The sequence below is a fragment of the Patagioenas fasciata genome, chromosome 1, assembly GCF_037038585.1.
Source record: "Patagioenas fasciata isolate bPatFas1 chromosome 1, bPatFas1.hap1, whole genome shotgun sequence".
Taxonomy (NCBI): Eukaryota; Metazoa; Chordata; class Aves; order Columbiformes; family Columbidae; genus Patagioenas; species Patagioenas fasciata.
In genome coordinates, this window is record NC_092520.1 from 19,358,931 (window position 1) to 19,384,195 (window position 25,265).

The 25,265-nt window shown below is 42.7% G+C and overlaps 1 protein-coding gene across 2 annotated transcripts; it reads left to right on the forward strand.

Annotated features, from left to right (window-relative positions):
• Positions 1-703: 703 nt before the first annotated feature.
• On the forward strand, positions 704-13,451 carry C1H11orf87 (chromosome 1 C11orf87 homolog). Of its 2 annotated transcripts, XM_071803867.1 has the most exons (4): positions 704-813; positions 2,387-2,459; positions 6,427-6,623; positions 7,512-13,451. In XM_071803867.1, exon 4 carries the CDS (start codon positions 7,660-7,662, stop codon positions 8,134-8,136), a length of 477 nt encoding a protein of 158 aa, XP_071659968.1. In that variant the 5' UTR covers positions 704-813; positions 2,387-2,459; positions 6,427-6,623; positions 7,512-7,659; the 3' UTR covers positions 8,137-13,451. The 2 variants fall into 2 exon arrangements, with proteins under 2 accessions (XP_071659968.1, XP_065687512.1); XM_065831440.2 differs by lacking the exons at positions 704-813; positions 2,387-2,459; positions 6,427-6,623 and adding an exon at positions 7,011-7,126.
• The last annotated feature ends 11,814 nt before the right edge of the window (positions 13,452-25,265 follow it).

Here is a 25,265-nt window from a genome sequence, read left to right on the forward strand (position 1 = left end):
GAGATTACATGGTTCTCCAGTAGATTCTGTGGTGAAGTAAGTTTAAAAGTAAAATGCAGTAAACAACCGCTTTCTTGCTGATATCCTTGGGAAAATAAGCACTTCTAAGACAAATGATGTTATTTTTGTACAAATGGATTATTCACAAGCACATCCTACATGGTATCAGGTAAATACCAGGAATAACGAAGTAAAACCTTGGGCTCATTTGTCTGTCAGAGCATTTTCTCTTTTAAAGTCTGTTCACATCATCGCTCATGAGATGGAGGCCTCTCACTGTGGAAGGGATCATCCCTTCTGCAGCCAGGCAGCTGCATTTGCCACATGGATTTTTGGGAAAGAGGAGAACAAATGCCTGCAAGGGGCTATACTGAAAGATGCTTGATCCAATCCAACAAACTATTAGAGACATATTTAGTTTTACCTTTCCCATGGGCAGATGCTTGTATCCTGAGATGGATCTGACTACAGGACAGGGCATCTCACGGAGTAAGGCCTTCACATTTCTCATCCTAGTCTAGAAAACATGACCATAAGATATTTTGCACTTAAGAAGTTTACAGGTCATACTGTAATTAAAAATGAATATTCCTTTCCCTCTCCTCCAAAGTATCAGAAGAAAACAGCTGCAGTGGTATGAATCTTGTAAAAATTAGTTTTATGATTCAGTAAAATTTCTAAAACTAACTGAAATTTCTTTCAGAGGAGTGGAACAGAAGACAGTCACTTCTTGACATCTGGCTACAAGCAAGGTGACAGACAAGTCGAAAGATCAGGGCTGTCCACAAAGCTATGCAATAATACAAGAAAAAGGTATTTCCAGCAGCTGGTATTAGGATTTCTTGTACTATTGTGACAGTGAGAAAGTGGGCATAAAACCGGGGGTCTATTGGGTACTTGGGGCCCAGGAGATAAGAGCAGAGCAGAATAATAACGGGTGGAACTAGCTTCCTTCTTCACACAGTAGCTAATAAAAAGGAAAAAAAAAAAAAAAAAAAGAAAAAGAAAAGGAAAAAGGATTATGAAAGGCCCTGGGCGAAATTTGAGCTATGTACTTCGCTGACGAACAGCACAGTGAGCCTGGAGTTGACTGAGCATGGATTTTTTTCTGCCAGAGCTAGAGGTAAATGGGTTTGTCATCCATTACACTTTCCCAACTTTCTTAGATTTCCTCCCTGGAACAAAGCCAGGAAGTAACGGGGAGAGGGAGGAAATGTTATGTGTGTGGAATGAACAAGAAAATCTCCTGCATCAGGCTGCGCCTTGTGCTGCCTGGAGATGAAAGACCCATATTCAAGTCCCTTCTCTGCCAGCCTCCGTTCTGCAGACAACAGCCACCAGACTGTTAACCCGTGTGTCCCTTTCACATTGTTGCTGGTCCAGTGTGTCCGGTTTATCCAAAGGGATCATATGAGCATCTGTCAGGACCGCTGTTTCCTTGACCATGGGGTAACTGTGAAAGGTGTGGTTGTTTCTTTCTCCCCCTTGGAGGTTTCCCCCACATCACCTTCTGGTGTGGTGGGAAAGGGCCCTGGATCACACAATGCACAAACCCACTGGCCTCTGGGGCTGGATCCAACCCTTCACAAATGGAATTTGACTGAACATGTGCTTAATCCCATATTAAAAGCTGGAGTGAATGATTTATTGAATTGGCTCTGGAATGCATCCAAACTGTGTTAGGGGAAGCAGGTGAGGGGCTGTTAACATGAAATCAGATGTAACTTGTGGATCTTTATGCTTAAAACTCTCTCCAGGCTAACTAAGCAATACAAATTTCTTTTTTATCTCATAGTGATATCCACTGGTAAGGCCAGTTTATGTTTCACCAGCCACTAGCCACTGTGTTTTAAAAATATAATTAAAGTCTGCTCCTCTGAATTGTCTGAAAACTCGGTAAACTATTAAGAAGAGCAAAAAGATTAAATCTGAAAGGTCATTACCCTGATTCTACCTTTTTAAAATGTATTGTCTAATGACAAAATAAATAGCAGTTTTAATGTACAGCTACAGATAAAATCCTGTCCTTCTTTCTTCCCTTTGTATTAATTTTACCCAGATCTGCTACTCATTAGCAGATGTACATATGTTGCAGCTTTAGAATTCTGTTGTCGTAATTAAACCGAAGATCTGTGTACTGGCTCATGCATGTCCAATATTGTCTATTTATTTCTCCATAGTCTTAGCCCATATTCTACTCCTGGTGCCATTTAACACCCTGTTGAATTCAGCAAAAGCTTAGGAACCTTCCTCAGTCAGCATCACATCCATCTTTTTTTTTTTTCTTCTCACCATCCCATGTGATAGGTTCCTCCTTTACCAGAAAAAGAAAATAATATTTTTCTGAAGTAAGAATAGAAATTGAATATGTAAAATTGTCCTTCAGCTTCATAAGGAATCATCTCCTGAAAACGAAGAAATTGTGAGTCCACATCAACCAGACATCCCTCTTCTAGAAGGTGTGGGGGAAGGAAAGCAAGGAAGGAAAGGGAAAGGGAAAGGGAAAGGGAAAGGGAAAGGGAAAGGGAAAGGGAAAGGGAAGGGGAAGGGCAAGAGCAAGGGGAAGGGGAAGGGGAAGGGGAGGGGAAGGGGAGGGGAAGGGGAGGGGAGGGGAGGGGAGGGGAGGGGAGGGGAGGGGAGGGGAGGGAAGGGAAGGGAAGGGAAGGGAAGGGAAGGGAAGGGAAGGGAAGGGAAGGGAAGGGAAGGGAAGGGAAGGGAAGGGAAGGGAAGGGAAGGGAAGGGAAGGGAAGGGAAGGGAAGGGAAGGGAAGGGAAGGGAAGGGAAGGGAAGGGAAGGGAAGGGAAGGGAAGGGAAGGGAAGGGACATCTGCTTAGGAGCTGGGTAGCCATGGTCAAGCTATTTCCAATCAAATATCTCTCAAGGACACAGTATTTTTGTAAGATGAATGTTTACATGTGCAGGATCTTAGTTGACCTACCAGTGCATATGAAATACAAATATATTTTATTTTGTTTTTAAAATTCATTCATTTACAGCGCTAGGCTTTCAGACCATGTTTAAATCACTGGGTTTCATCTATAGTAGTGGGAGTATGTAGAGTCCTAAAAGACTTCTATGCAGATGGCCTTAATCCCATGGGGAGACTGCAAATTCATATGAGGGTCATTGGCATTCATCGAGTACTTGGTCTGTCTGGCAAATGATGACATCAATCTTGATGCAAAAGGGATCATGCATTATTCTATATGCAATCAACGGCTAAATTTAAACAGTGGTGGGACAATAAATTTTTTTCAAGAAGGGTCATTAATAGCCAGGGGACTGAACAATCAAACCTTTACTTGCATGAACAGTCTTCACTCATACAGGTTATCTCATTAGGCAATTGCCTTGGTGAACAAGTGCCTTGTAATACAGGGTTTGAGGAATTAGCTTCTGAAGGCACAACTTTTCTAATTAACAAATTCAAAAAATATCAGTGTATGAAAGCTCATTTGGGGGATTTGAAAATATGTATCCTGTCTGCTTCTTAACAATGTGAATCCAGAGAAAACTGGGAGTTATCAAGGTTGTAATGAATACAAACATCGTTGTAAAATACGAAAACTATTCCCTTAATACAATATCCTCTGTTGCACAGCAGCCAATCTTACTTAAGCAAGAAACCTAACCTCCGTAAATCTCATACTGCATATATGCTACGGGGAAATTCACTATAACTAATGAGCAATTTATTCTTGAAAGAGACCACTCTTGAAGGTATTATATCCTTTACTTTCATGCTAAATAAAGGACAGGTTTTCATTATTACATCTGTTGGAGATATATTCTTATTTGTATTTTTATATTTAGATCTAATTATATCACTTAATGAGAACAAAGGAATAATGCACAGCTACTGGTCCGTAACAGCATAATTTTTTTTCCCCCTGATTTCTGAGCCTCCCTGTATTCTGATCATGGGTATTTGAATTCATATACTTTGGTTGGCTGACAGCCAGTATGAACCAGAATGCCAAGGTATATATAATTGCAGTATTGCTATTTGCCCTCAATGCTTCTCTTCTGACTGTCTCTCATAAAAAAGTGTAAAATCAGTTGCCAACGAGAGCAAGAATTACCTCTGCTTTTCATTTCTTTTTGCTGCAGTAGAAATATTCAAAAACTGCACATGAACACAAACAGAAAAAGGGCTTAAACAGTAGGAAAGAGAGAAAAATATGTTGAGGTCTCAATCCTTTCTGCCCTTCTCCACTTCCTTGACCCATCTTTCACTTCCCACAGTTTAGGAAAAGCCTTAAACTTGGAATAATTATCATACTAGTGCATAAGACACACTATTCACTAATCCTAAAAGTGAGAAATAATGTGAGTAGCATTTTCAAAACAATAGATAAAACATATATGAATCACTGTGTGCATTTCAGCCCACAGGTCTGGGTGAAAGTGGATGAGTATGGACAGCGGCAGGAGAGGCAGGAAGGGGCAGTTTGGGGCATGAGGAAGGAAAATGGTCAGATGGTGAAAGACAGCAGATGAAAATACACAACGGATTTCAAATTTATTTGAGGAAATTTTACTTTCAGTAGCTTTGTGTTGCCTCTTCTGACAAGTAAAGCCTGAAGACACAGTCAAATATTCTAGTGCAATAACTAAGTAGTCCTATCTATTAACTTTTGCAATAACCACATCGTGAGTTAACAAATTCTTTGGCTTTGAAGTTTATTCAATCCACAATTCGGTTAATTCTGCCATAAGTAGGGCTAGCAGCCTGAGATACCTTTATACCTACAGTACAGCTGCCAATGCTGTTTTCTGTGCAAAAGGCCATTTTTGTGTGTTTTTTTTTGTTTGTTTGTTTGTTTGTTTGTTTTTTCAGGCAAAAAAAATATATATATATATATTCTGATCATCTGGTAACTTCTGAATGCTGGTCTCAGATCAGCTTCTACAGCTTCACAAACTCAGCTGTCCTTTTGGGATTAAGTGCTATCCTTGCCCCACCTTCAGTTTAGGCTAAAGGACTGGGTGGAGCCTGGTCAGGGAGTACTGGTTTATACCACACACTTGGTTGTTTCTGAGTGGGATCAGAGTTGCTCTCAAGTGGCGCAGCCCATGATGAGTGGCTCCCATGTTGCCCACCCTGTTTTGCAGCCCCCCCACCCAACTGCCATTTTGCAGAGAATAGTCAGAGGTAAGGAATGCCCTGAAGGTTGCTTTGCTATCTTAGCCTGCGGGGTTGTTTGCTCCTGTAAGGCAGTGAGCAAAGAGCACAGAGCACACATGAAAGCATCTGCATCCCAGCTGTGCACATGGGAGAAAGGTATGGAGGAAGAAAGGGGTGCAGGAGTAATGTCAGCAAGGATATGAAGAGGTGACTGTTGTGCAAGAGGGGGTGTGCACGTGCGCGAGGAATGCTGGGCTGAGAATGCATGGGGAAGGTGTGTTTTGGGCAATGACACTGGGTCTGCACCTGAGGGAGCTGAATTGAAGAAGCAGTGGATAAATGAGTGGACAAGGGCTTGTCTTTCAGCTCTGCACTGAACTTCTTCTCTGTGCAGCATCTGCACCATTCCTCTGAAGCACCCAGTCATATTATTCTGGGGAGTAATGGGAACCTGTGTTCCTCTGGTTTTAGAAGAAGCCTACAGTTGCAGTCCCTTTGCAAAAGACTGGCACTACCCTAGCTGGACTGAATGTAGTTCATCCCCTGTGGTTGTAAGTCTTTCTCTGGAACAACCATAGAGTTAATAGTGACAGGCCAAATTTTACAAGTGGTGGTGCTTTTATCAGAGACATAAGCAGTACAGAAGAAATCTATCTTGAAACAGCAAAGTGCTTAAATGTGTGGCTTACCAGCTCCTACCCACCTCCCAGACAGGTTCTTGGCTATCAAGGTCAACAGATCCAACAGATCTTTGATCTTGAATGAAGAGTTTCTCAACTAATGTCAGATCTCATCTTGTACAAATTTTCCTTCAGGCTTTTCAGGTGGCTTTAGGCCACCAGAGAAGACTGACACTTTCTGTTTTTTCTTAAAGTCCTGTTACTTGCTTTAGGGCTTTACAGTAGCTCTGGTTCAGCTTCCAGGCTTAGTCTAGAGCACACAGCTTGGACCGAAGGAATCTCCTGGGCCATCAGGTCTTGTCCCATATTACCATATAGAACCACATAACTTTGCTCACTTTGGAAATGTGAGGAGCTCTATCCTAAAGGTGATTATTATTTTTGCCCTGTTATCTCTACTGGAAGTATTTTTAAAATAATGTTATCTCATGTTTAATAATCATCTTATTTTTAGTTTATTAATGAGCAATTCATATCAGGGTTTTTTTTTTTTTTCTTGAAGAAAACACCCATGATAAACTTAGTCTTTGTAAGGCAAGTTTTTACAAATATTCCTTGTGTCTGTGGTAGCTGTTACGATTTGGTACAAGGGTCTTTGGCATTTCTTGGGTCCCACAGATTCACATCCGCCTCATAGTAAACGGTCTGGTGCGCTGGCTGCGAGGAGAGACAGATGCTTGAGTGGCCATGGGAGATTTTGGTGCCAAATGGGACCTGGCATTCAGGGCATGGTACTGATGCAAATGTGGACTGGCAATGGGTGCACGGAGCAGCTGGGAGGTGAAGGCGCAGGGTGCAGCTGTGGGTGACTAGATGTGAGTGCTCTGGCCTTGGAGTGTCTGTGTTGATGGGGGACAAGGGGCTGGCTGAGACAGATGGGTATGGCCGGTACGTTGGGTGTGTTTGGGGAAGGGAATATGGGTCGGTCTCAGCACCTGGGGATGCAAAGAGCATGGGGCGGGGGGGTGAAATGTGGAGGGTTGGAGGCGTCGGAGCGCTGTGGGGACCAGGACGACGCGCGGGGTGGGCTGCGCGGGGGGTGCCAAGGGTGCGGGCGGCGGCGGGGCCCCGCGGGACGCCGGTGCCTGCGAGACCCGGGCGGGGGCCGCTCCCACAGCCCCCTCCGCCGCCGCGGGGCCGTGCGGGGCGGCGGCGAGGGCCCGGCTGCGCGGCCTGACGTCACCGGCCGGGGCGGCTATAGGCTGCGGGCGGCGCTCCCCGAAGCGGCGGCGGATCCGCTCTGCGCGCTCACTCCGCGCTGCCGCAGCCCCCGCGCCCGCGGCGCCCGGGCGCTCCCTCGCTGCCTCCGCCGGCGCAGGTAAGGGGCTCCGGGGCGGGCACCGGCACCGCGGGGCAGGTCCCCGCCCGGCTTCGGCAGCCTGCTCTCGCCGGGGTGCGGGGGTCTGGCAGCCCCGCTGCCTCTCCCTCTCTCCTTTTCCCGCGGCAACTAGTTGGGGTGAGCACTCGGGCGGTGCTGCCCGGGATGCCGAGTAATTCGCGAAGTCGGTGTGGCGGCGCAATGCCCCGTCCCGGTCCCGCCACCCCTCTGCAGCCCACCGGCAGGGACCCGGGGCAGCTCGGAGCGCTGCCGTGGCGGGGCGCAGGGAGGAGGCTGCCGCAGCTGCCGGCGTGGTGTTTTGGGGAGGGGGGAGCTGAGAAGGGTGGGTGCCTCGGAGCGTTGATGTGTCCGGCTCCCTTTGCAGGCTGCTCTGTCACTTTAGAGCGAGCGTCGGGCTGAGCCGGCAGGACCCCGGGCATTTCCAGCGAGCGCCTGCCAGCAGCCCGGCACTGATTGAAATTTAGGCATCTTCAGAGAGGGGAGGAAGATCCTCGTCTTCCGAAGCCTCCTCAATGAGTGCCAAGCTCTCCAAGGAGTTGAGGCTGTCCCTGCCACCTTGTCTCTTGAACAGGACATCTTCCACCTTAAACACCAGCAGCACCTGCATCACGCAAGTGGGTCAACTCTTCCAGTCCTTCTCATCCACCCTGGTTTTAATTGTCCTGGTCACCCTCATCTTCTGCCTGATCCTTCTCTCTCTCACCACCTTCCACATCCACAAGAGGAAGATGAAGAAGCGGAAAATGCAAAAGGCTCAGGAGGAGTATGAACGGGACCACTGCACCCGCAGCAGCAATAGCAGCAGCCAGCACCCTGAGACAGGGGTGCAGGGAGAGGCACCCCAAGGAAGAGACAGCCGGCTGGGAAGAACCCCCGAGGACTCGGAGATCCGGCACCCCTCTTCCTCAGCAGCCCCAAGCTCCCAGCAAGCACGGGCTTGTTTGGACACAGCTGGTGCGGGGCTCTTGCAGACGGTGATTTTGTCATGATGGTTTTGGGGGAGACCTCACCAAGGCGCTGGTTGGTGTTTGTAAATACCTGAGTGATTATTCTAGTCCCCAAAAAAGAAGAAAACATTGCTAATTCAAATGAACGAACAAGCCCACGATCCAAGCGCATGACAGATCACATTGCGTTTCTCATTGACTGTACAAGGAAAGGATGCGTCTTTTTACTGGAGAAGGAGCTGCACACAGCTACCAAATATCAAGTTGTCCACCTGGAGGAGAGGGTCAGGGGTGGGGAGTCCCTTTCCTCTGGACATCATAACCCTGAGGACCAGGACAATCCCATTCTCCTGAGATTCCTGCTACACCCTGTGTCAGCATTGCATGGCGTGGGTTGGGCTGTGGGTGAGTGGTGCGGGGGAGAGAGGCAAGTCTGGTGGGTGCCTTGGGATTCCCTGTCCCCTTGGAGCAGGGTGATAGCCCACTGTGGTCTCTTCTTTTGTGCTAGGACCTATGTCCCTGTCCCACCCCCTCTTGCTTCTTTCCAGGACTGGGTATTGTTTTGTGTTGAAGTAGCCACCCTTAGTTGGGCTTAACTGCAAGCATCCTTTGTCCCCATGGCCCCATGCCCCCCAGCTGCAGTGCTGAGCATCCTACTGTCCAGAGGGATGGAGTGAGCTGTCTGCACAGAGTGATGCCCGAGCTTTTCTCTCCCCTCAGCTCCCCTCTGCAGATGCTTCCCCTCTATCCTTGTGTCATGAAACCTGAAACCCACCCCCAGTACCATTTGGTGTGGCAGGGTGAGGTGATGTACAGGAACTTGCCTGTCCTCTCCCGAGGGAGGGTGTCCTTGTACCTCCTGTTGGTCCTGAAACAAATCCAGTTCTGCACCAGCCACCCCGCACTGAGCGCCCGTGTTCACAGCTTCACCTCCCATCAAGAAATCCTGCAGCACTACAGAGCTGACTTTGACTTTTTTAGGCTGATACATATTTTTAACCCTCCTAATCTAGTAGACAGTTAGGGACAGACAGCACCTAATTTTCTCCCCTTCCCCCTTTTGGGGAACAGACCACACAGTTGTGCAAAATGTCTGCTCTTCAACCCTGGCAAATATTTATTTCAGGAGTGGCTGGTGTGGTTTCTCCCTGGCAAGCACCAGGAGTTCTTTTGTCTGTGGATGGCAGGTGTGAGTGGCTGCTGGTACTGCATGTGTTGGAGGAAGCAGCGCTGGGTACAGAAAATTTGGCTTTGGTTAGTAATTAGTTCAATGACCATTACTTGAAGGTGCCTTAACAGAGTGCCATATCCAAACTTAGAAATATCTTGTGTGGAATCATAGCAGAGGCAGCCCTCTACCGTGCATGTTAACATCTGAAAAATCCAGCAAAGTAAAAGTGATCCTGAGGGATTTCTTCCTTTGTTCTTTCTATCCCAGCATTCAAAGTGATCTGAGGCAATAGTAATAGTCCACAGTTTTTAGTACTTTGTATCCACTTATTCCCTCCCTGCTGTCCTCTACCACCCAGGGTGGCTGTTGAGCTAGAAAAATCCCAGACGCGCATCGGGAGGCCGGGGGCTGTAAGCCTGGAGTGGATGCTGTTAACCAGTTTAAAGTGAGGAAACAGGGTGGCAGAAGTGCTCCATAACCCTCTGGTAGCACCAAAATGCTCAGGTCCTGGGCAGTCTTTCTGTTACCCAGTTTTACTCCTCTCCAGTCTCGCATGGTCTGATGTGAGATTGCTGTTGGATCTGTGCCTCCAGCGTTTTAGGCAAGAACTGTATCCTCCAGCTCGAGGAGCTGCTCCACCAGCTGAGGTTAGTGTGGTGGGTGTCCCTGCGACCGAGTGGCGTTTTGCACGTTGCAATTTGATGGCAGCAATGGCTGACTCTCTCGCCACCCGTATGATAGGATGCTAATGACTACTTCGTTGTTGCTGGGCAAGGAAATTGGCTTTGTTTTGTTTCCACTAATAAGGGATGCATGAACTTTTGTGTTTAACCTCCTTAAGCAACTGCAGCACAGTATTGCACCACAGGGAGTAGATTTAGGACAATGAAGAGTGTTCAGTGAACAGTAATGGAGCTTCCTGATTGTTGATCTCCACTAAATAGAGAGATATTACTTTCCCTTTTATTTTGTGCCTTTAAAAAACAAAAACAAAACAGTGTAGAACTTCAAGTTTTATAAAAGCAATAGGATGTTGCAAATCACTCCAGTTCATTTCTGGTTGATGATTCCACTTCTTTAGTGTCTGAAGTCAGATACTCTTACTTCTGCCTTATGCACTCAAGGCATGCAATAATTCCCCAGAAGTGTACTGCTTGTCACATCTCATTGCAGTTATAAAATTGCCCTATTTTTGAAGAAAAAAAGGATGGAGAGATAGATATAGATATATATATATCTTTATATATATTATGGATATATAGGTATATATATAATTTATATAATCTCATGATACTAAAAGTAGTTGCAAAAATGTAACTAGAATTAAAATCTGTTATGTCAAACTCTATCCTCTGTTAATTAGCTTTGATTTAATATTTTAATATCTCTGTATTTATGTAAATTTGTGTAAATTATGTGGTCTATAAGTAAAATTTCATACTGACTTTAATTTTCCCAGAACTGTGAGCTTCTTGTGGTGTCATTTAAGGTTTTACATTTCTAAAGTTAAATTATACAAAATATGAGAAGTTGTAAATTCCTGTTATCACACAGAAATACTGCAATAAGGTTCATGCATACTCCCAATTCACAATCCTATCTTGAAATATTGCAAGCTTATGAGGTTTAATTGAACAGTCTCAGGAGATCTCGCTGATACAAGCAGGATACGTAGGTTTTCATTTTCATGAAACAATAAGCAATCTAGGGAATAAATGTGGATTTTTAAAACAGAGTTTATGCTTGGAGGTTCTGTCAAATCAATTGCTTCAAAACCCTACAGCTACAGCTAAACTTCTGCACTTAGCATTCAGTATTAATAAGGCTGATGCTTCTTTCCCCTCCTCCTTCCTACTTAAACTAGAAAAGTGTAGGAAATTGTTAATATTTCTAAAGCATACATTTTCAGCTAACTGTGAAACAGCCCAAAGGGTTTTGAATATATATATTTTATGCAAGTGTAATATCTACGTATCTGTATTCATATATTTAAATATTTTTGTGTAACCTTTTCTACAATATTTGATAGAGATGCTGGGTAAATGCTTGTACCATTCTTGTACGTGAGGCAGGATTTATACCCTCTTGATGTGAACATTCTTTTTCCTGTGAATTTACACTGATTTTGGCAAGTTATGATGGAGACTGGGCAGCTGAGTGCTGACTGCTGGGAGCACAGACAGCCTCTCCACTGTAACGGGGCACATCCACTGGCTGTATTTTCCTGGTTCTGAATTGGAGGATTGGAGCCGGTTGCCCATTAGCATCCTGCATGTGTAAGAAAAAGGAGTGCTCTGGTGCTTGACAGTTCCTGTCCGGTCCAGCTGTCATCCCATGGAAGAAGCATGATAGCAGTGACTTGTTTTGTGGATCCCAGTGACAACTGAGAGCCCACAGGGCATTGTGGTGTCAGCACCATGGCTGCATCGGAGCATCAGCGATGCCTCGTCCTGCGTTCCCATCCTTGGAGCCTGCTGCTGCCCCGCAGCTCTGTCGAGCTCACACTGGCATCAACAGAAGTGGCTTCCACTGACTGCCAAGGGACTGGGGTCCTGTCTATGGTCCACATGGAAGGTGACAGCCCAGCATATCACCATCGCTGGCCCTGCTCTGTACTCATCCTGACAGCCTCCACGGGGATGGAAACCACTGCATCCCGGGAGGGCTGAGATACTTCAGCCTGGTGGCACTGGGGAACGCACACTGCTGCTGTCAGCTCCACTTCTATGGACTGAGGCGTTTAGATTTCTACATGGATCCTATGCATATCATGGACAGGGAATGTCATTTCATTAAAATCTGTCATTCCAGCTCTTTTTTTTTTTTTTCCTGTGGGGGTTTGTCTGCTGCAAATGTAGTCTCAGGTGAAATTTGCAGGTTCTCCATCCAGGTGTGTTTTACCTTTTGATACATCTCTCTCAGACATATATCTGAATATATAGATATATATCTCGAAAGAAATGCTGGACAAAAAGCAAAGAACAGAGACCCCACATTGTAGACAAAACTGTCCTATGACTAAAAGCTGGAGGTTTTTTGCTTTTATTTTTAATTAATTTTAAAGGCTACTGTCTTTAATGTAAATAGCAAGTTACTCTGTGATTAATGTTTTCCATTGCATTTCTGAATAGTTGCTATCTTGTTTCTGGAAAGTTATGTCCAGTGTTATGAAGCAACTGTGCTTTCTTCTTCTGTTACGAATATGAGTGCAACTTTTACGTAGGGAGGAAAAAGAACATGAATTGACTCCTTGGACAGGACTGAATTATTTAAAATTCCAGTTATATAGGGCTTAGTTGCTTTGTTTTCTTTCTAGTGGTTATTCTCCCTGCACGTTTGTATTTTTTCTATGGGTACTTGAAACCCTGCATTTTAATGAGTATGCAAGATATGAAGAGAAACTCGAAAAATTACGTAGGAAACATTCTTTTTCCTCTTTTGTGTAAATAGCAAAATTTATAATGACTTAGATACCATTTCATCATGTCTCATCTATATAGAAGTTGGCATGACTCATATATAAACCTTTAATAATGCTTTTATTTATGTTAAATATTATAACTACTTTTATCTTTTATCCAGGACTGACTTTCTCATCCCTTTCTGATATCTAACTCTTTTTTTTCCCTGAAGCCAAGTTTCCCATCTGATCACTAAATAAATTTCTAGTAGAACAGAGCCTCCTTCTGTTTTTAGTCTTTTACATCTAGGTCACTGGTCTGAATCCAGCCAAACTCAGTAGTGTAGTAAATGTGTTATGAACTTGCAAGAACCAGGTGGTGTGTGAGCCTTGAGGAGAGAAGGGGACTGTCTGACGAGCAAAGAGGTGAGGTGCCTGGCAGTGGTGAGTTAGCTTTCCCGTCTGGAGCTGTGGAAGCGAAGCTTCCCCATCCCACTGGATGGACCTGGGTGAAGAGTGACTCATTCCAGCCACAGCAGAGACAAGTCTCAATCTCCTTCCTGATATTGTTGCTCTAAACCATAATTTTCTATATGATACTACATCTCATTTCTGTAAATTATATGTAATATATTTCTTATTCAAATCAAATAAGTTTCCATTGCTTCATTGGTACTATATGTTCTCTGTGAATAACTAGAATTAATTTTCCAACCCTTTTAACCCAATACCTCCACAAGCAATTTTGTATGAGTTAGGAAGTAAATAAATATTTGGACCAGAAAACTGTCAGTAAAAATTGTCTTTATTTATATAATATGGTGTTCCAGTTGGCTTTTCTTTTTTTGTTTTCTTCCTTGAAATCGTACAAGATAATCTGCTCATGATTTTACTTTGCTGAAGAGGACAAAAAATTTGAAGCAAGCACTGTAAAATACACATATACAAACAGGAAAAGATTTCACATTGTACAGCAGAACAAAATCATGGAGGTTTTGTTGGTTTCTCAGTAATGCTTTGTCCTCTGTTTTTCAGACCCCCTATAATCAAGCAAATTTTTTAACCTCAAATCTTCTGAAAGAACTCACATATAACAGGTAGATTGTTTTTCTTTTATGGTTTCAGCTTTGCTGACTACACAGTCGATGACAGAGTACAGGTTAAAACTTTTCAAACATCTTGTAATCTAAAAATAATAAAGTATCCTAGGGGATTATGAGTACTGAAAATAGGGGATAAGTATAGAAGGCTAGAAGAAGAAAAATATTAGCTCTATAATGCAATAAAAGCAGCATGTGCTGAAGAATGAATTCATGATTATAAACGAGCACCTTTACATTTTATTCCTGGCTCTGTCACTCATATGTTGTGAGGCTCTCAGCTTCCAAGCTATTTATGTAGTAAGCGATATATAACTTATCTATTAAACAAAGATATAGAAGGTGCAATATACAGCCCTGAAATGAATAAATTAAGTATCATATAAATTAAAAAATGCTGATACCATAATAGAAATTAAAAGCCTCTCTATGCTAATCACCTGGCTTGAATTATTCAAGTGCTTACATTTGGCAGTGAGGTCCAAGTGATGCACTGCACCTCTGGGAGATGGATGGCTGGGCAAGAGCAGTCACACTGAGAGACTCAGTTTAATTTTTAAGTTGAAGTGGAAGATTATGAAGGAGAGCCAAGACAACTAGTGTTTCTTTTACAATATCATCACTTTTAGCACTTTTTTTTTCAGTGCAGAAAACAGCCTTGTGTGGTTTTGAGCAGAGTGCTGACCAAAGCAATAAGAATATAGAACAAGATAATTCTTGGGAGCAAACCCATCGCTAATGAAAGTCGTGGCAAAACCTCTATGAATTTGGTGGGGCTTGGACTGTGCTCAAGATCTCAGTCCCTGCTGGCTGTCCGTTCCTCGCCAGTGTCGTCAGCCTCTTGATGGCTGCAGTCAGCATTTCTAGGGCACATGGATTTCTCTTGTCTTTTGACTCACAGTCCATACCCAGCTTCTCCCGTGGGGCACAGCGGGGGATCACGTGGGGGTTACCTACATGTGACACACTCATGCTCGCTTTCCTTTAGCTTTCATTGTGTCCTGCTCTTGTCTCTGAGTTTGATCGCCCATTAGAGAGCCTGTCTGGTTAGTCTTTCTATAGGATGGGCTATATTGGCCCAGCTTGTTTCTTCCTTACAATGGATAATCTCAGCCTATCCCTGACATTGGAAAATTTCTCTCTTCAATTGATCAGTTGGTTTGAGTTCTACAAAGATACAACAGGACTTTGCCCTCGTCTTGATCCAGCATTGTCACGCATTTACTCATAGTCCAACCAGATTGATATAGTATCAAAATTTCTACAACAACACAGAAGCTTTTGAGAAAGTGCTGGACTCAAACATTTTGAGAAATCCCAGCATGCTTCCCGACGTGGTCCATTTGCTCTGGAACAACATCATGTTTCCTGATTAAGCTGCCAGCCCTAGACCACAGGCTGAAACTGCTGAGAAATTACCATTCTTTCATATCAAGAACACCACTGTAAGGAAAGATATCAGTTGCTACAGAGGAGAGACTAAATAAATGAGAGGATGTGGTGATAATTTGTGTATTAATATGCAAATATATATGTAAAACCTCTGAGACAGACAAGGTCGACCGAATGTCTAGTAATGGCTGATCACTCACTTCACATCTTCTTTTAAGTCAGGTTATCACAATCCATTATTTTACTTGTGCTCTCGAATGCTATTAGACATATGCTTTTACTTTACTGCTCAGCTAGAAAAATCAGCCAGTGAGCCTCTGTTTCTCTATGAACTCCAGCTGAACTATTCAAAGTCTATTTGTTTTCATTATAGAAATACAGTTTCTACTAAAACATCCTTTTGACAGACCTCAGCAGTAGCATGGGGGCGCCTTCACTTCTAGCACAATTGCTAGGGCTTGTTCAATCTGGCAAGGAGGACAACTGTCCAGACGATCATATGGGGTGACTGAAAAATCTGTAAACAATGATTGCATTTGAACAGAAAACAAGAAATATGTAAACCATGAGACAGCCCTGACTTTTTATCTATCTACACTGAAACAAGTTCAAGACACCTCTGCTCACCACTTGAGCTATTCTGGATTTATACCTCTAGAACTGAGCTGACTGTATGGGTCATTACCTATCTGACAGAGTTTCTCTGAAGTCAGTTCCTCCTGGGGTATGATGATGATGATGAACCTAGCAGAGGAGTGGAAAAGGTAGCTGAAATGTGACAGATGGGCTTTAGTATTACTATTTGCATAGTGCTGTAGCCATACTGCAGGGATAAGGGCAGATTCCTCAGGCCATTAATCTTGCAAGTGAGAAAACATGACAGTACCACACAGCTCCTTTGTTATCAGATCTGGGTGTGATGTCTTTTATAAATGAAAAGTTCAGATATTACAGTTTCCAGAGAGACTCTTGAGATCACTATGCTCCAATTAAGCCTTCTGTGCTTCTTTTCAGAAGATTTCTTCTAATGTTCTTGAAAGCAGAATTTCAAATTATGTTAAAATAAAGGGAGTGATGTGACACTGTAATCCGTGTCAGAAAGCTATGCTTCTGAAAGACACCGGGTGGACAAATCTGTATTTGTTCATAGCCTGGGCACTTGAGCATCAGAGAGTCATGCTTCTTCTCCACCGATGTGCATCAGTTGTTGCAGCAAGCGGCCAGGAGAAGGAATTCAGATTCCTCATTTAGCTCCTTCAGAGGCAGTGAACTTGTAATGGCAACAGCTGTCAACAGGAAAATGGAGCGAAAACATGCACCTCTTATCATGCAAGGCATGGAAAAAAGCAAGTTTTGGAAACACTAAGATCTTGTTGGGTTAACACTGGTGATTTGACATGGAAAATCTCCACGATTTCCTTCGCAGTACCTTGACCTGGGTAACTTCTCAGACTGAGGAGATTCCCGTTGCCTTTTGCCAGCACTGTTTGCTGCCAGCACTCTTCCAGCCCACTTTACTTGAACTGAGTGTTAGTTCTTCACTGATTTTACTCTGAAGCAAGTTATGGTACACTTGCATGGATGGATAGGGAATGAGGGTGATGGACTAGCATCCAGCAGCAAAGGGAAGGATGCAAGAACACTAAACCCTTCAGCATCGTTTTGGGGGGAAGGGCTTAGGAGTCCCATTTGCTTAATATCCATGATACGGATGTATAGAATTAAAATATGGACAGCCTACTGTGGCCATGGAGCTTTCCCTGGCTTTTGGGTGCTGTCAACACCCCACTGCCACAATGCCTGCAGCCTGCTTCCCACTCCATGGTGTCCAGCTGCATCCACCTGCTTTCTCCCACTACTCCTGGAATAAGTTCTGTTGTGTTTCCCCAGACATGCCCCTGCTCCTCTGTGCATCCAGCCCCAGACAAAGTCTGCAGCTCCTGCTCCTGACCCATCTGGCTTGCACGTGGTGTGAACTGATCAGTGCAGAGAAAGTCCCAGTTATCTCTGCTGTCCTCCCTGCACAGCCACCAACATGGGCTTCAGCCCCAGCCCAGCCACCGTGGATCTCATCAGGAGTCAGCACCATTCAGCTCTCTGCTCTTCTGTCAAACGTAGATGAAATTAGTCAATGGATGCAAAAACTGCTGGGGGAGGACAACTGACAGGCAGTTGGGCAGCGAATGTGCCTGCACAATAATGCAGGCATTACTGAAATAAGTTATTTTTCACCTCTCATGAATTGTAAGTACATTTCAAGACTTTTCTGGTTCCTGACTCATAGTTTTAAAATGTTTAGATTTGGCAATGCTGTGCAACAATATCTTTGAAGCCCATCTGTGCTGTTTATATGCTCTTTTTTCAACCCCCAGGCGTTGTCTGTTTCCTTTGGTTTCCCAGACTGTAATCTTTTGAAGCAAGAAATTAGGGGTTTGTTTGATAATTGTGATGGTTATGTGAAACGTATTCAGAGGGTGAATCATAGATTTCTGTGACTAGGAGGAGATTTGGAGGAATACAGCTACAAAATGGTCTACAGTCTGTCACAAACAGGATTTCAATCCAGTAATTCACACGTCCTGCCTGGCAGGTCCAGTGGCACAGAAGCATTCATTTTTCAGAAAGAGAGTTGTAGTTGATTCCCAGCTTGCAAGTGCTGGTGAATGCAGTTCATGCTTTCAGAAGTTGTTTCAGTGACTACAAAAGTAGCCTAAAAATAAAGGGTTTGTCACTTCAAGGTAGTGTTTTATAAGACACAGAATGCAGTTAGTATATGCAATAGTTATTAGGACACTGTTAAAAACAGACATCTGTCGAAGAAGGTAAGCCATCTGTGAGATTACAGTTCCTATTACATGTAATAACCCAAACAATGCCTCAGCTGTTGCAAATTCACAGCACTGGGAGTGTAAACAAAACTTTGTTCTGGGGAAAAATACGGTCAAGCGTTACATATGCAACCATGTACCTACTCGGGAGATGAGATATTTGTGGTCGCTCTGGAATTTTGCCTCACAAAATAAACTATTTTTATATATTTACCCTTCTGTCCCTTCATTGTTGTGCCCTTATTCCAATGTCTCTTTAGCAAACAAATCTGGTGCTGAATCTCTAAATATTTCTCTGTGACTCACTAAAAGCAAAGCAGACTGAGGTTTTTTTGACCGGACACTGCATTGATTGGATCAAGAGATGGACCAAAACCTTACTGAGGTTAATGGCGAGCTTAAATCCATTCTGATGGGATTTGGACCATATCAGAAATATTCCTGATATATATCTTATAGTTTTTAGGGTCTAGTGTGCAACAGGCCTACCATATTTGCAAGTTGAAATAGTGTTACAGTTAAGTATCTGAAAACTATTTTGCCTGTAGATTGTACAAATTTATTTTCCAAAGAAGACTTAAGGACATAGATTTGTCTTATTAGATTTCTTAGAATTAAACCTGCCATTTTTTGACGCCTTTTAGGCTAAAGTTACACTTTAGAGGAGAAACAAATAAAACGTAAATAACCTCCTAAAGCTACAGACAATTCCACTCCATCTAAGTTGCTTAATAGGTTTCTTCTCATCCTTCCTCCTATGAGCAGTGCAGTGGTTGCAGTGTTAGCAAGTGCACATTTTATTCATGGATTTAAAGATTTTTTTTTGCAAAATAAAAGCACCAGGCCTTTGTTGCAAATTATCGTCCCTCCCTTCCTCACCACTGAAGACAAAGTCACCTTGATCTTGGTGACCTGGCAGAGGCCCAGTAGCAGTCAGTTTGAAGGCTTGGGTACAAAACACAGTGCAGAAATTCAGGGTTCTCCAGGTTGACTGGGTGTGGGCTGGTGATTTTGAACTTGAATTATCTTTCCTGAGAGCTGCAACACTTACATTTGTCCTGATGCAGCTGGAAAAAAACTAAAGAGTCTTGTTCTTTCAAAGATGACCACAGCTGAAAGTTCTTTAGTGGGTTGCATACAGAGGCCACATATTTCCTACAGTTTTTTGCATTCATATAAATATAAATGTATAAATAGATGTGTATGATATATACATATGTATGTATGTGTATCATCCGTATACATATATATATATATATAAATTCTCACACACAGATTTTGGTCTGATGACTTCTTAAAGTCCAAGATTCAACTTTCAAGTTAATGAGGTTTTCAGAAAAGTTTGGTATTATCTGTCCTTTTCCAGCTGCTTTCATCTGTGTCCTCAAAAAAAGGATAATCAGTTATTGAAACTTCTGGTTATTTGTAAGATTATAAGCAAGTGGCATCAAAACAATTCTATTCCAGCATAAGCTGAGAAGTAATCTTCATTTCCTTTGTCCTTAGAGAAAAAGAATAGCATTCATGCTTATCAATGAATATTTCCTAGGGTATCCAGGGAGAAACAAGGCAGTGTACTGAAGCAAGCTGGCATTTTTCTTTTAATTGATAAATAATTCAGAAAACAACCACAGGATAGTGCAAAAAACACACCTTCTAGTGAGAACCTAAAAAACTCAGTCTGTTCTGCTTACCCAAGAAAAAGCTGAAAGGTGATTTGAGAACAGTCCTAGATGGGAAATATATTTTTCATGGGGAGTAATTGGTTAAAAAAACATAAAATATCCTCATTTATGTGATTGACCCAAAGTGCGGAAGCTGATGATATATAATATGGAGGATATTTTTGATAGTACAGATAATGAATTGGGCTATGGTAGGTTCTTATAATTTGAACTGTTTAAACCTACATGTTATTCTAAAATGCCGTTACTTCTAAGGAAGTTACAAAGTTGATGAATAACATTTTGGTTAATGATATTCCTCAGATGGATTTCTATAGGACACTGGACAAGATGATTATATCACTTTCCTTCAGCCCTCAATCTACTGATCCACGAAATATATTTTTCACCATGAAATATACTTTTAATGTAAAGGACAAGATTTTTTTTTGTTTGTTTTTCAAAATATGACACAGAAAGTGACCAAAAAATTCCACATTTTTTATGTCACATGTATTTTTGTTACAAGGCTAGCATTTCCCAGAGGTGAGGGTTTCTCTTTGCTTCCTCATAGCATTCCTCCACTACTGCATGACACATTCAGCTGATATAGGATTTCCAATATGCTTGACAAATGCTGTTAGGTGCCTAACAGTAAAGGCTGCCTCAAACAATACTCCGGTCTCCTCTCCTACACATTTCATTTCAAGAGATGAATGGAAAGGTTAAAAAATGTGTCAAGAAGTCAATTTTGGGAAAGATAATACCACTGGATTAACTCAGTCTTTTCAAATATAATTGAGGTTGATCACAAACTGAAAATATTGTGGGATTCACAAAGAACCTTTCCACAGATCAAAGACCAAACTTCACAGTTTACTGGGTAGGAACTGGATGGTGGCCCTCTAAAAAACCCTCTAATGGCACGCTCGGAAATCTCCCGGAGCAGAGTGAAGCATACTCATACAGCCAACCTTGAAGTTTGTATGCGTCCAAGGAGCCTGTGTTCTTCCTTTGCATGATCTTTCTTGTACAGAGAGAAAAAAGGCACTACCCAACATCATCCTGGAAGAAAATGGCCATCTTTCCCATCAAAGTGGCCTCGTACATACAGATTTATGGGGACTAAATTCAGTAGTGTGAAGAAAGGCAATAAGTACTCTTGAGATTTTTGGTGCATCAGCTGATGTCGTGGATGGATGCAGAAGTTGCTCACTAACTCCTGAGTGTTACAGGTCAGATACAAAGAGCTAAATCATGGTAGGGGAAATAAAGAAGTTGTTGAAAGATTTGAAGCCTTTGTGCTGTGGGGGTGTGGTGACGAGTAGAAAGGAAGATGTGAAATTAAGAACAAAAGCAAAACTGGATGGGAAACATCTTCCAGGCTTTGCTTTTCCTGATCTCTTGCAGCCACTGGTAGTGTCTCATGGCTGTGGGCAGAAGGAGCAGCTAACTGGGTACTTGGGAAGCACAGCACAGCAGCTGGATTCTTCATGCACCTCCAGGGTTAAGCAGCAACTAGGTGTGGGAATTTAGATATGCCATTGGGACCATTGCCTGCTTTAGCCACGTAAATTCTTTGTTGGATGTAGCCCAATCAATACAGTAGGGGACAAGATCCAAAAGTTGCAGTGCCCAGGTCTTTTATTGGATCTAGCTTCAAACATCTCCTCAGAATTTGAGCTAGTGAAAAACCACTCCACCCCCACCCAATTCTGTATAATATCAGAAACACTTATTAAAAGAGCATCTTATACTCTTGCATAACCTCATATCCTAGTTCAGATTCCCTTGCAAAACAGACTTATTCACTCCCCATGGCTTTGTCTTGCTCTGCATCCTTTTTAGATTAAAATCTATAACAAGTTTATAATGATGTGGATAGCTATCTGTATAATTTAAACTATAAGTTCCTTGGGGTAGTGACTTTGTTCACATGTAGTAGGCACACAAATGGTGCAGTATAAACACAGACCAAATGCTACTAATTAATAACATCGCAGTTCGGCTCCAAGGGTGACTTACACAAGTGGGGCTATTTTAATGCTGTTTTCTCTGACGACTGCCTTCTATGCAATGCAAAGTGAGAAGATCATTCTAAGTGTATGGGATTGTTTGTGACACTAATTCAGTCCCAGATGTGTTTAATTGTTCCTATTGCTAGACTGAGAAGCTGAAGCCATTGAAAATGAATACGGTGGGTTGTTACTGTGCTTGGTTATAAGGAAATCAGAACACTCGTAGAAATGTTGTCAGCTGAGTTTAATTTTCAGAGAATTTATTGAGCATGAAAATCATGGATGAGGTCGTATTGTCCTGGATTTTGCTTTTCCATCAGCATTATATTTCTACTACAATATTACCACTAAAGGTGATATTTTATGCTCACTGAAAACAGAAAACATTTGTAAATGTCATCATCCATGGAACAGTGATGTGCTCTTTTACAGGTTCTTTTCTGTAATGAGAGTGACCTCAATATCTGTCACTGCTTATAAATGACACAGCTCACAAGCTGTCCATGCTGTTGCAGAGTTGCCAGCGGTGGTAAAACTATCTATACAAGGATGTAGAAGGACATCGTGTGTTGTCCTCCAAGGCACAGAATAATACTGACACTGGTCTGTAAATCACTTAATTAATGTAAAAAACACTGCATATTTTAGCGTGAACTGGAGGCAGGTGATACATTCACAGCTCAGTCTCCAGTCAATTCACTTGGTAGCTGCACCTTGTAGCTGCTCTGTGGAAACCAACTGCCAACACATCTGGTATTGTACATGGACACCCATTTGTGTGGGTGAAGAAGTTGTTCAGATCTTCTGCTTATGGCCAGTTTGGACTTACAGATTTGTCTCTGAGACTCTCCAACCAACAAGTCATCTGCACCCACTATTGACCTGATCTTCAATCCACTGCAGAGGATTAATGCTCTAGAGCTCTTGTACTGTTCTGTTTGGCCTCATGTTTTTGCATTGGTTTGCATTGATCATCTGGCAGAATGGCAAGATGCATAAGAATGGTGGCTGTAAAAGCTATTGGACTGGATGAGGTTTCCCAAGCTGTCTAGCTGTAAATACTGAGAAGGGTTTAAAGCCAGGTAAAATCAAGTATTTAACCCAAGTAGGAGTCCTTAGGAAATTAGGAGGCTGATGAATGCCTGTGCCTGGGACCCTCAGATGTGGGCTTCTCCTTGGATGTTGAAGAGATCTTGGAAGAGATCCATCAACCTTGGATGTTGGAAGAAAATTCTTAGGTATTGGAGAGCTAAGTTCAAATCCCTCCTTAGTCTGTTATAATTTTAACCCTCCAGGCAGAAAAATAACTATCATGGTTAAGAGTATGCTGGGATGAGTCTTTCTTAGCTTTTTTTGACTGATTATTTCTTATGTTGCTTGGATTAATTTAATATTTTCTGACCTGGAACAGAAATTCAAGCAGAGTATATTATTATTTGCATAAGAGTCCTACTTTCTTTTCCGTGCTAGCTCTTCTGAGAGATAATGGATTTTGTTAGGTAGGTAGAATGCAGGGTAGACACTAGAGTGTCCCTTATGAAGTGTCTGTCAGAAACATTAGGTGGAGATGACAGGTATTAGTACAGCTCCTGTAAGGCAGATATGAAGTGAAAAATGAGGGAAACTATCAGGTTTGGGAGAGGTTGTTGGAGGTATTCCTCCAATATAGTGGTTATTGAGTCATCCAGGGGATCTGAAACAGGCTTGATGGGCTCTGTGTTTGGGATACATTGCTACTATATTATTAATCTATGATAGGGCCTCTAATGCTTGTCTGCATTCTATGAAGACTACCAAGTTTCTCCTTTGATGAATATTTTACTCTTTTTTTTTGGTTTTCTTGTCTCTCTATAGTGCATTTGACATTGATCATAGCTATAAACAGCATTTAAGACCAAAGGGAGCTGATGTCCTGTGGAATACTTTAGGTATGCTGTGTCCTGTGCCCCTGAATAAACTAATTACTAGATTGAAGTTAGAGAGGAATTTTTGTTTAGGTTGAGACCATCAGATCGTCAAAATTGTCCTTGCCCTATTCTGCATAGCTGTTAAAGCCTGGCTGGCAGTCTTATTTAACCACTTTTATGTTGATTTTTTTTTCCATTATTCCAGGTCACTGGTGATATACTTGATCTCCTACGTAACTGTAGCTTAAGGTTGATTTAAGGTAATAGGGAGTATTCTGTGGCCTGTGACACGGGGAGGAGTTTGGCAGACCTTTTTAACCCATATAATTACTGTGTGGTTATCTCTGGTTGCAATGGGTGGGAGTCACTGAGCCAGTCCCATTTTCTTCTTTCTTATCCTGATCCAGAAACATGAATTCAGGTTCTTCAATTTACAAAAGGATATGGACATTATTGTCTTCTTTGCCAGCTGACTGCCTATGAGGTGAAATCTGTCTGTAAGGAGTACAGCTGAACAGGTACAGAATGATGCCTTGGACTACTGGGCTTGTGAAATAAAAGTCTTGACAAGTAACTGACAGATAACTCAGATGGTTCAGTGCATGCCCTATGGGAGATGGTTGGGGAAACCTACACCACCTAATTCCACTGCACTAAGAGGAAAATATTTCATTGAATCCAATAAAAAGACATGATTTGGGCAGCCTGTTACTCCTTTTCACTCTTTGCCCTCTGCCCAGTCTTACAAAGACAGACCAGAAAGCCTCAGTGAGAGGAAACTACAGCTCCTGTCTCAAGAGACTGAGAAAAATGGTGGAGATACTAGAACACTTTGAGAGGAAATAGGTGCAGATCGTGTCTGTCTTCTGCTTTCTTCCCATTGTTTGGATCCTCACCTTTGTTCCTGGCCAATCTAATACCCATGTAATACTTCAGCACTTGAAGAAAGACGTATCAGTGGTCTAGGACTGGTTCTGCTCCCATAGGGCCGTAGGCAGGACACTCTGTTGATCCCAGATGGGCTGAATAACTCCTTGAGGGAGGAGTGAAGTCCACATGGTTGTTTTTTGTATACGTCAGTGCCATAAAAATCTTGGTTGCCTCTAGAGGATAGAAAGCTGGTGCATCTCCCTCTTTTGTTGTTTCCTTTGTTCCTTGTTATTTCACTTGGTCATTCACAGCAACTTCTGATTGGGGCAAAGATAAGAAAAACAGTATAATTCCGGTTTCAGAGAACACCCTGCTCATTGAAACTGCAACTTCGCTCCTTGAGTTTGCATGCTGGAGTCCTCAGACAAACTTCAGCCATGTGGCAACTCTCTCTCCATTAAATCATGTCCCCAAAGGGAGAGGGAGAGAGGTGAAGTCAGTCACAGCAGACACAGGGACAGGAAAAGATGGACATGAGATAAGTAAATGGCCAACAAGCTTGTTCTCACAAACACATTGTGATTAAGACCAGAAGCTGATGCAATAATAGTTTCTTATGTAATGCTAAATACTACTATTTTACTCTAATTTTGATGACAATTTTTCTGTTTCACTGAACATTGAGCAGAAAGCTTCTTACAAACGAGCCCTTAAGTGCACCATGTAAAATTAGAGCATGCCAGAATAATCTGCTCATTTCAAAGGATCCAATGTACTGAGGCTTTTTCTTCCTAACTCCCCCTGCAGTGCTTCAGATTGCT

Excerpts from the sequence above, each read along its gene's own strand:
- C1H11orf87 (XM_071803867.1), top strand. The coding sequence starts at position 7,660 with ATGAGTGCCAAGCTCTCCAAGGAGTTGAGGCTGTCCCTGCCACCTTGT.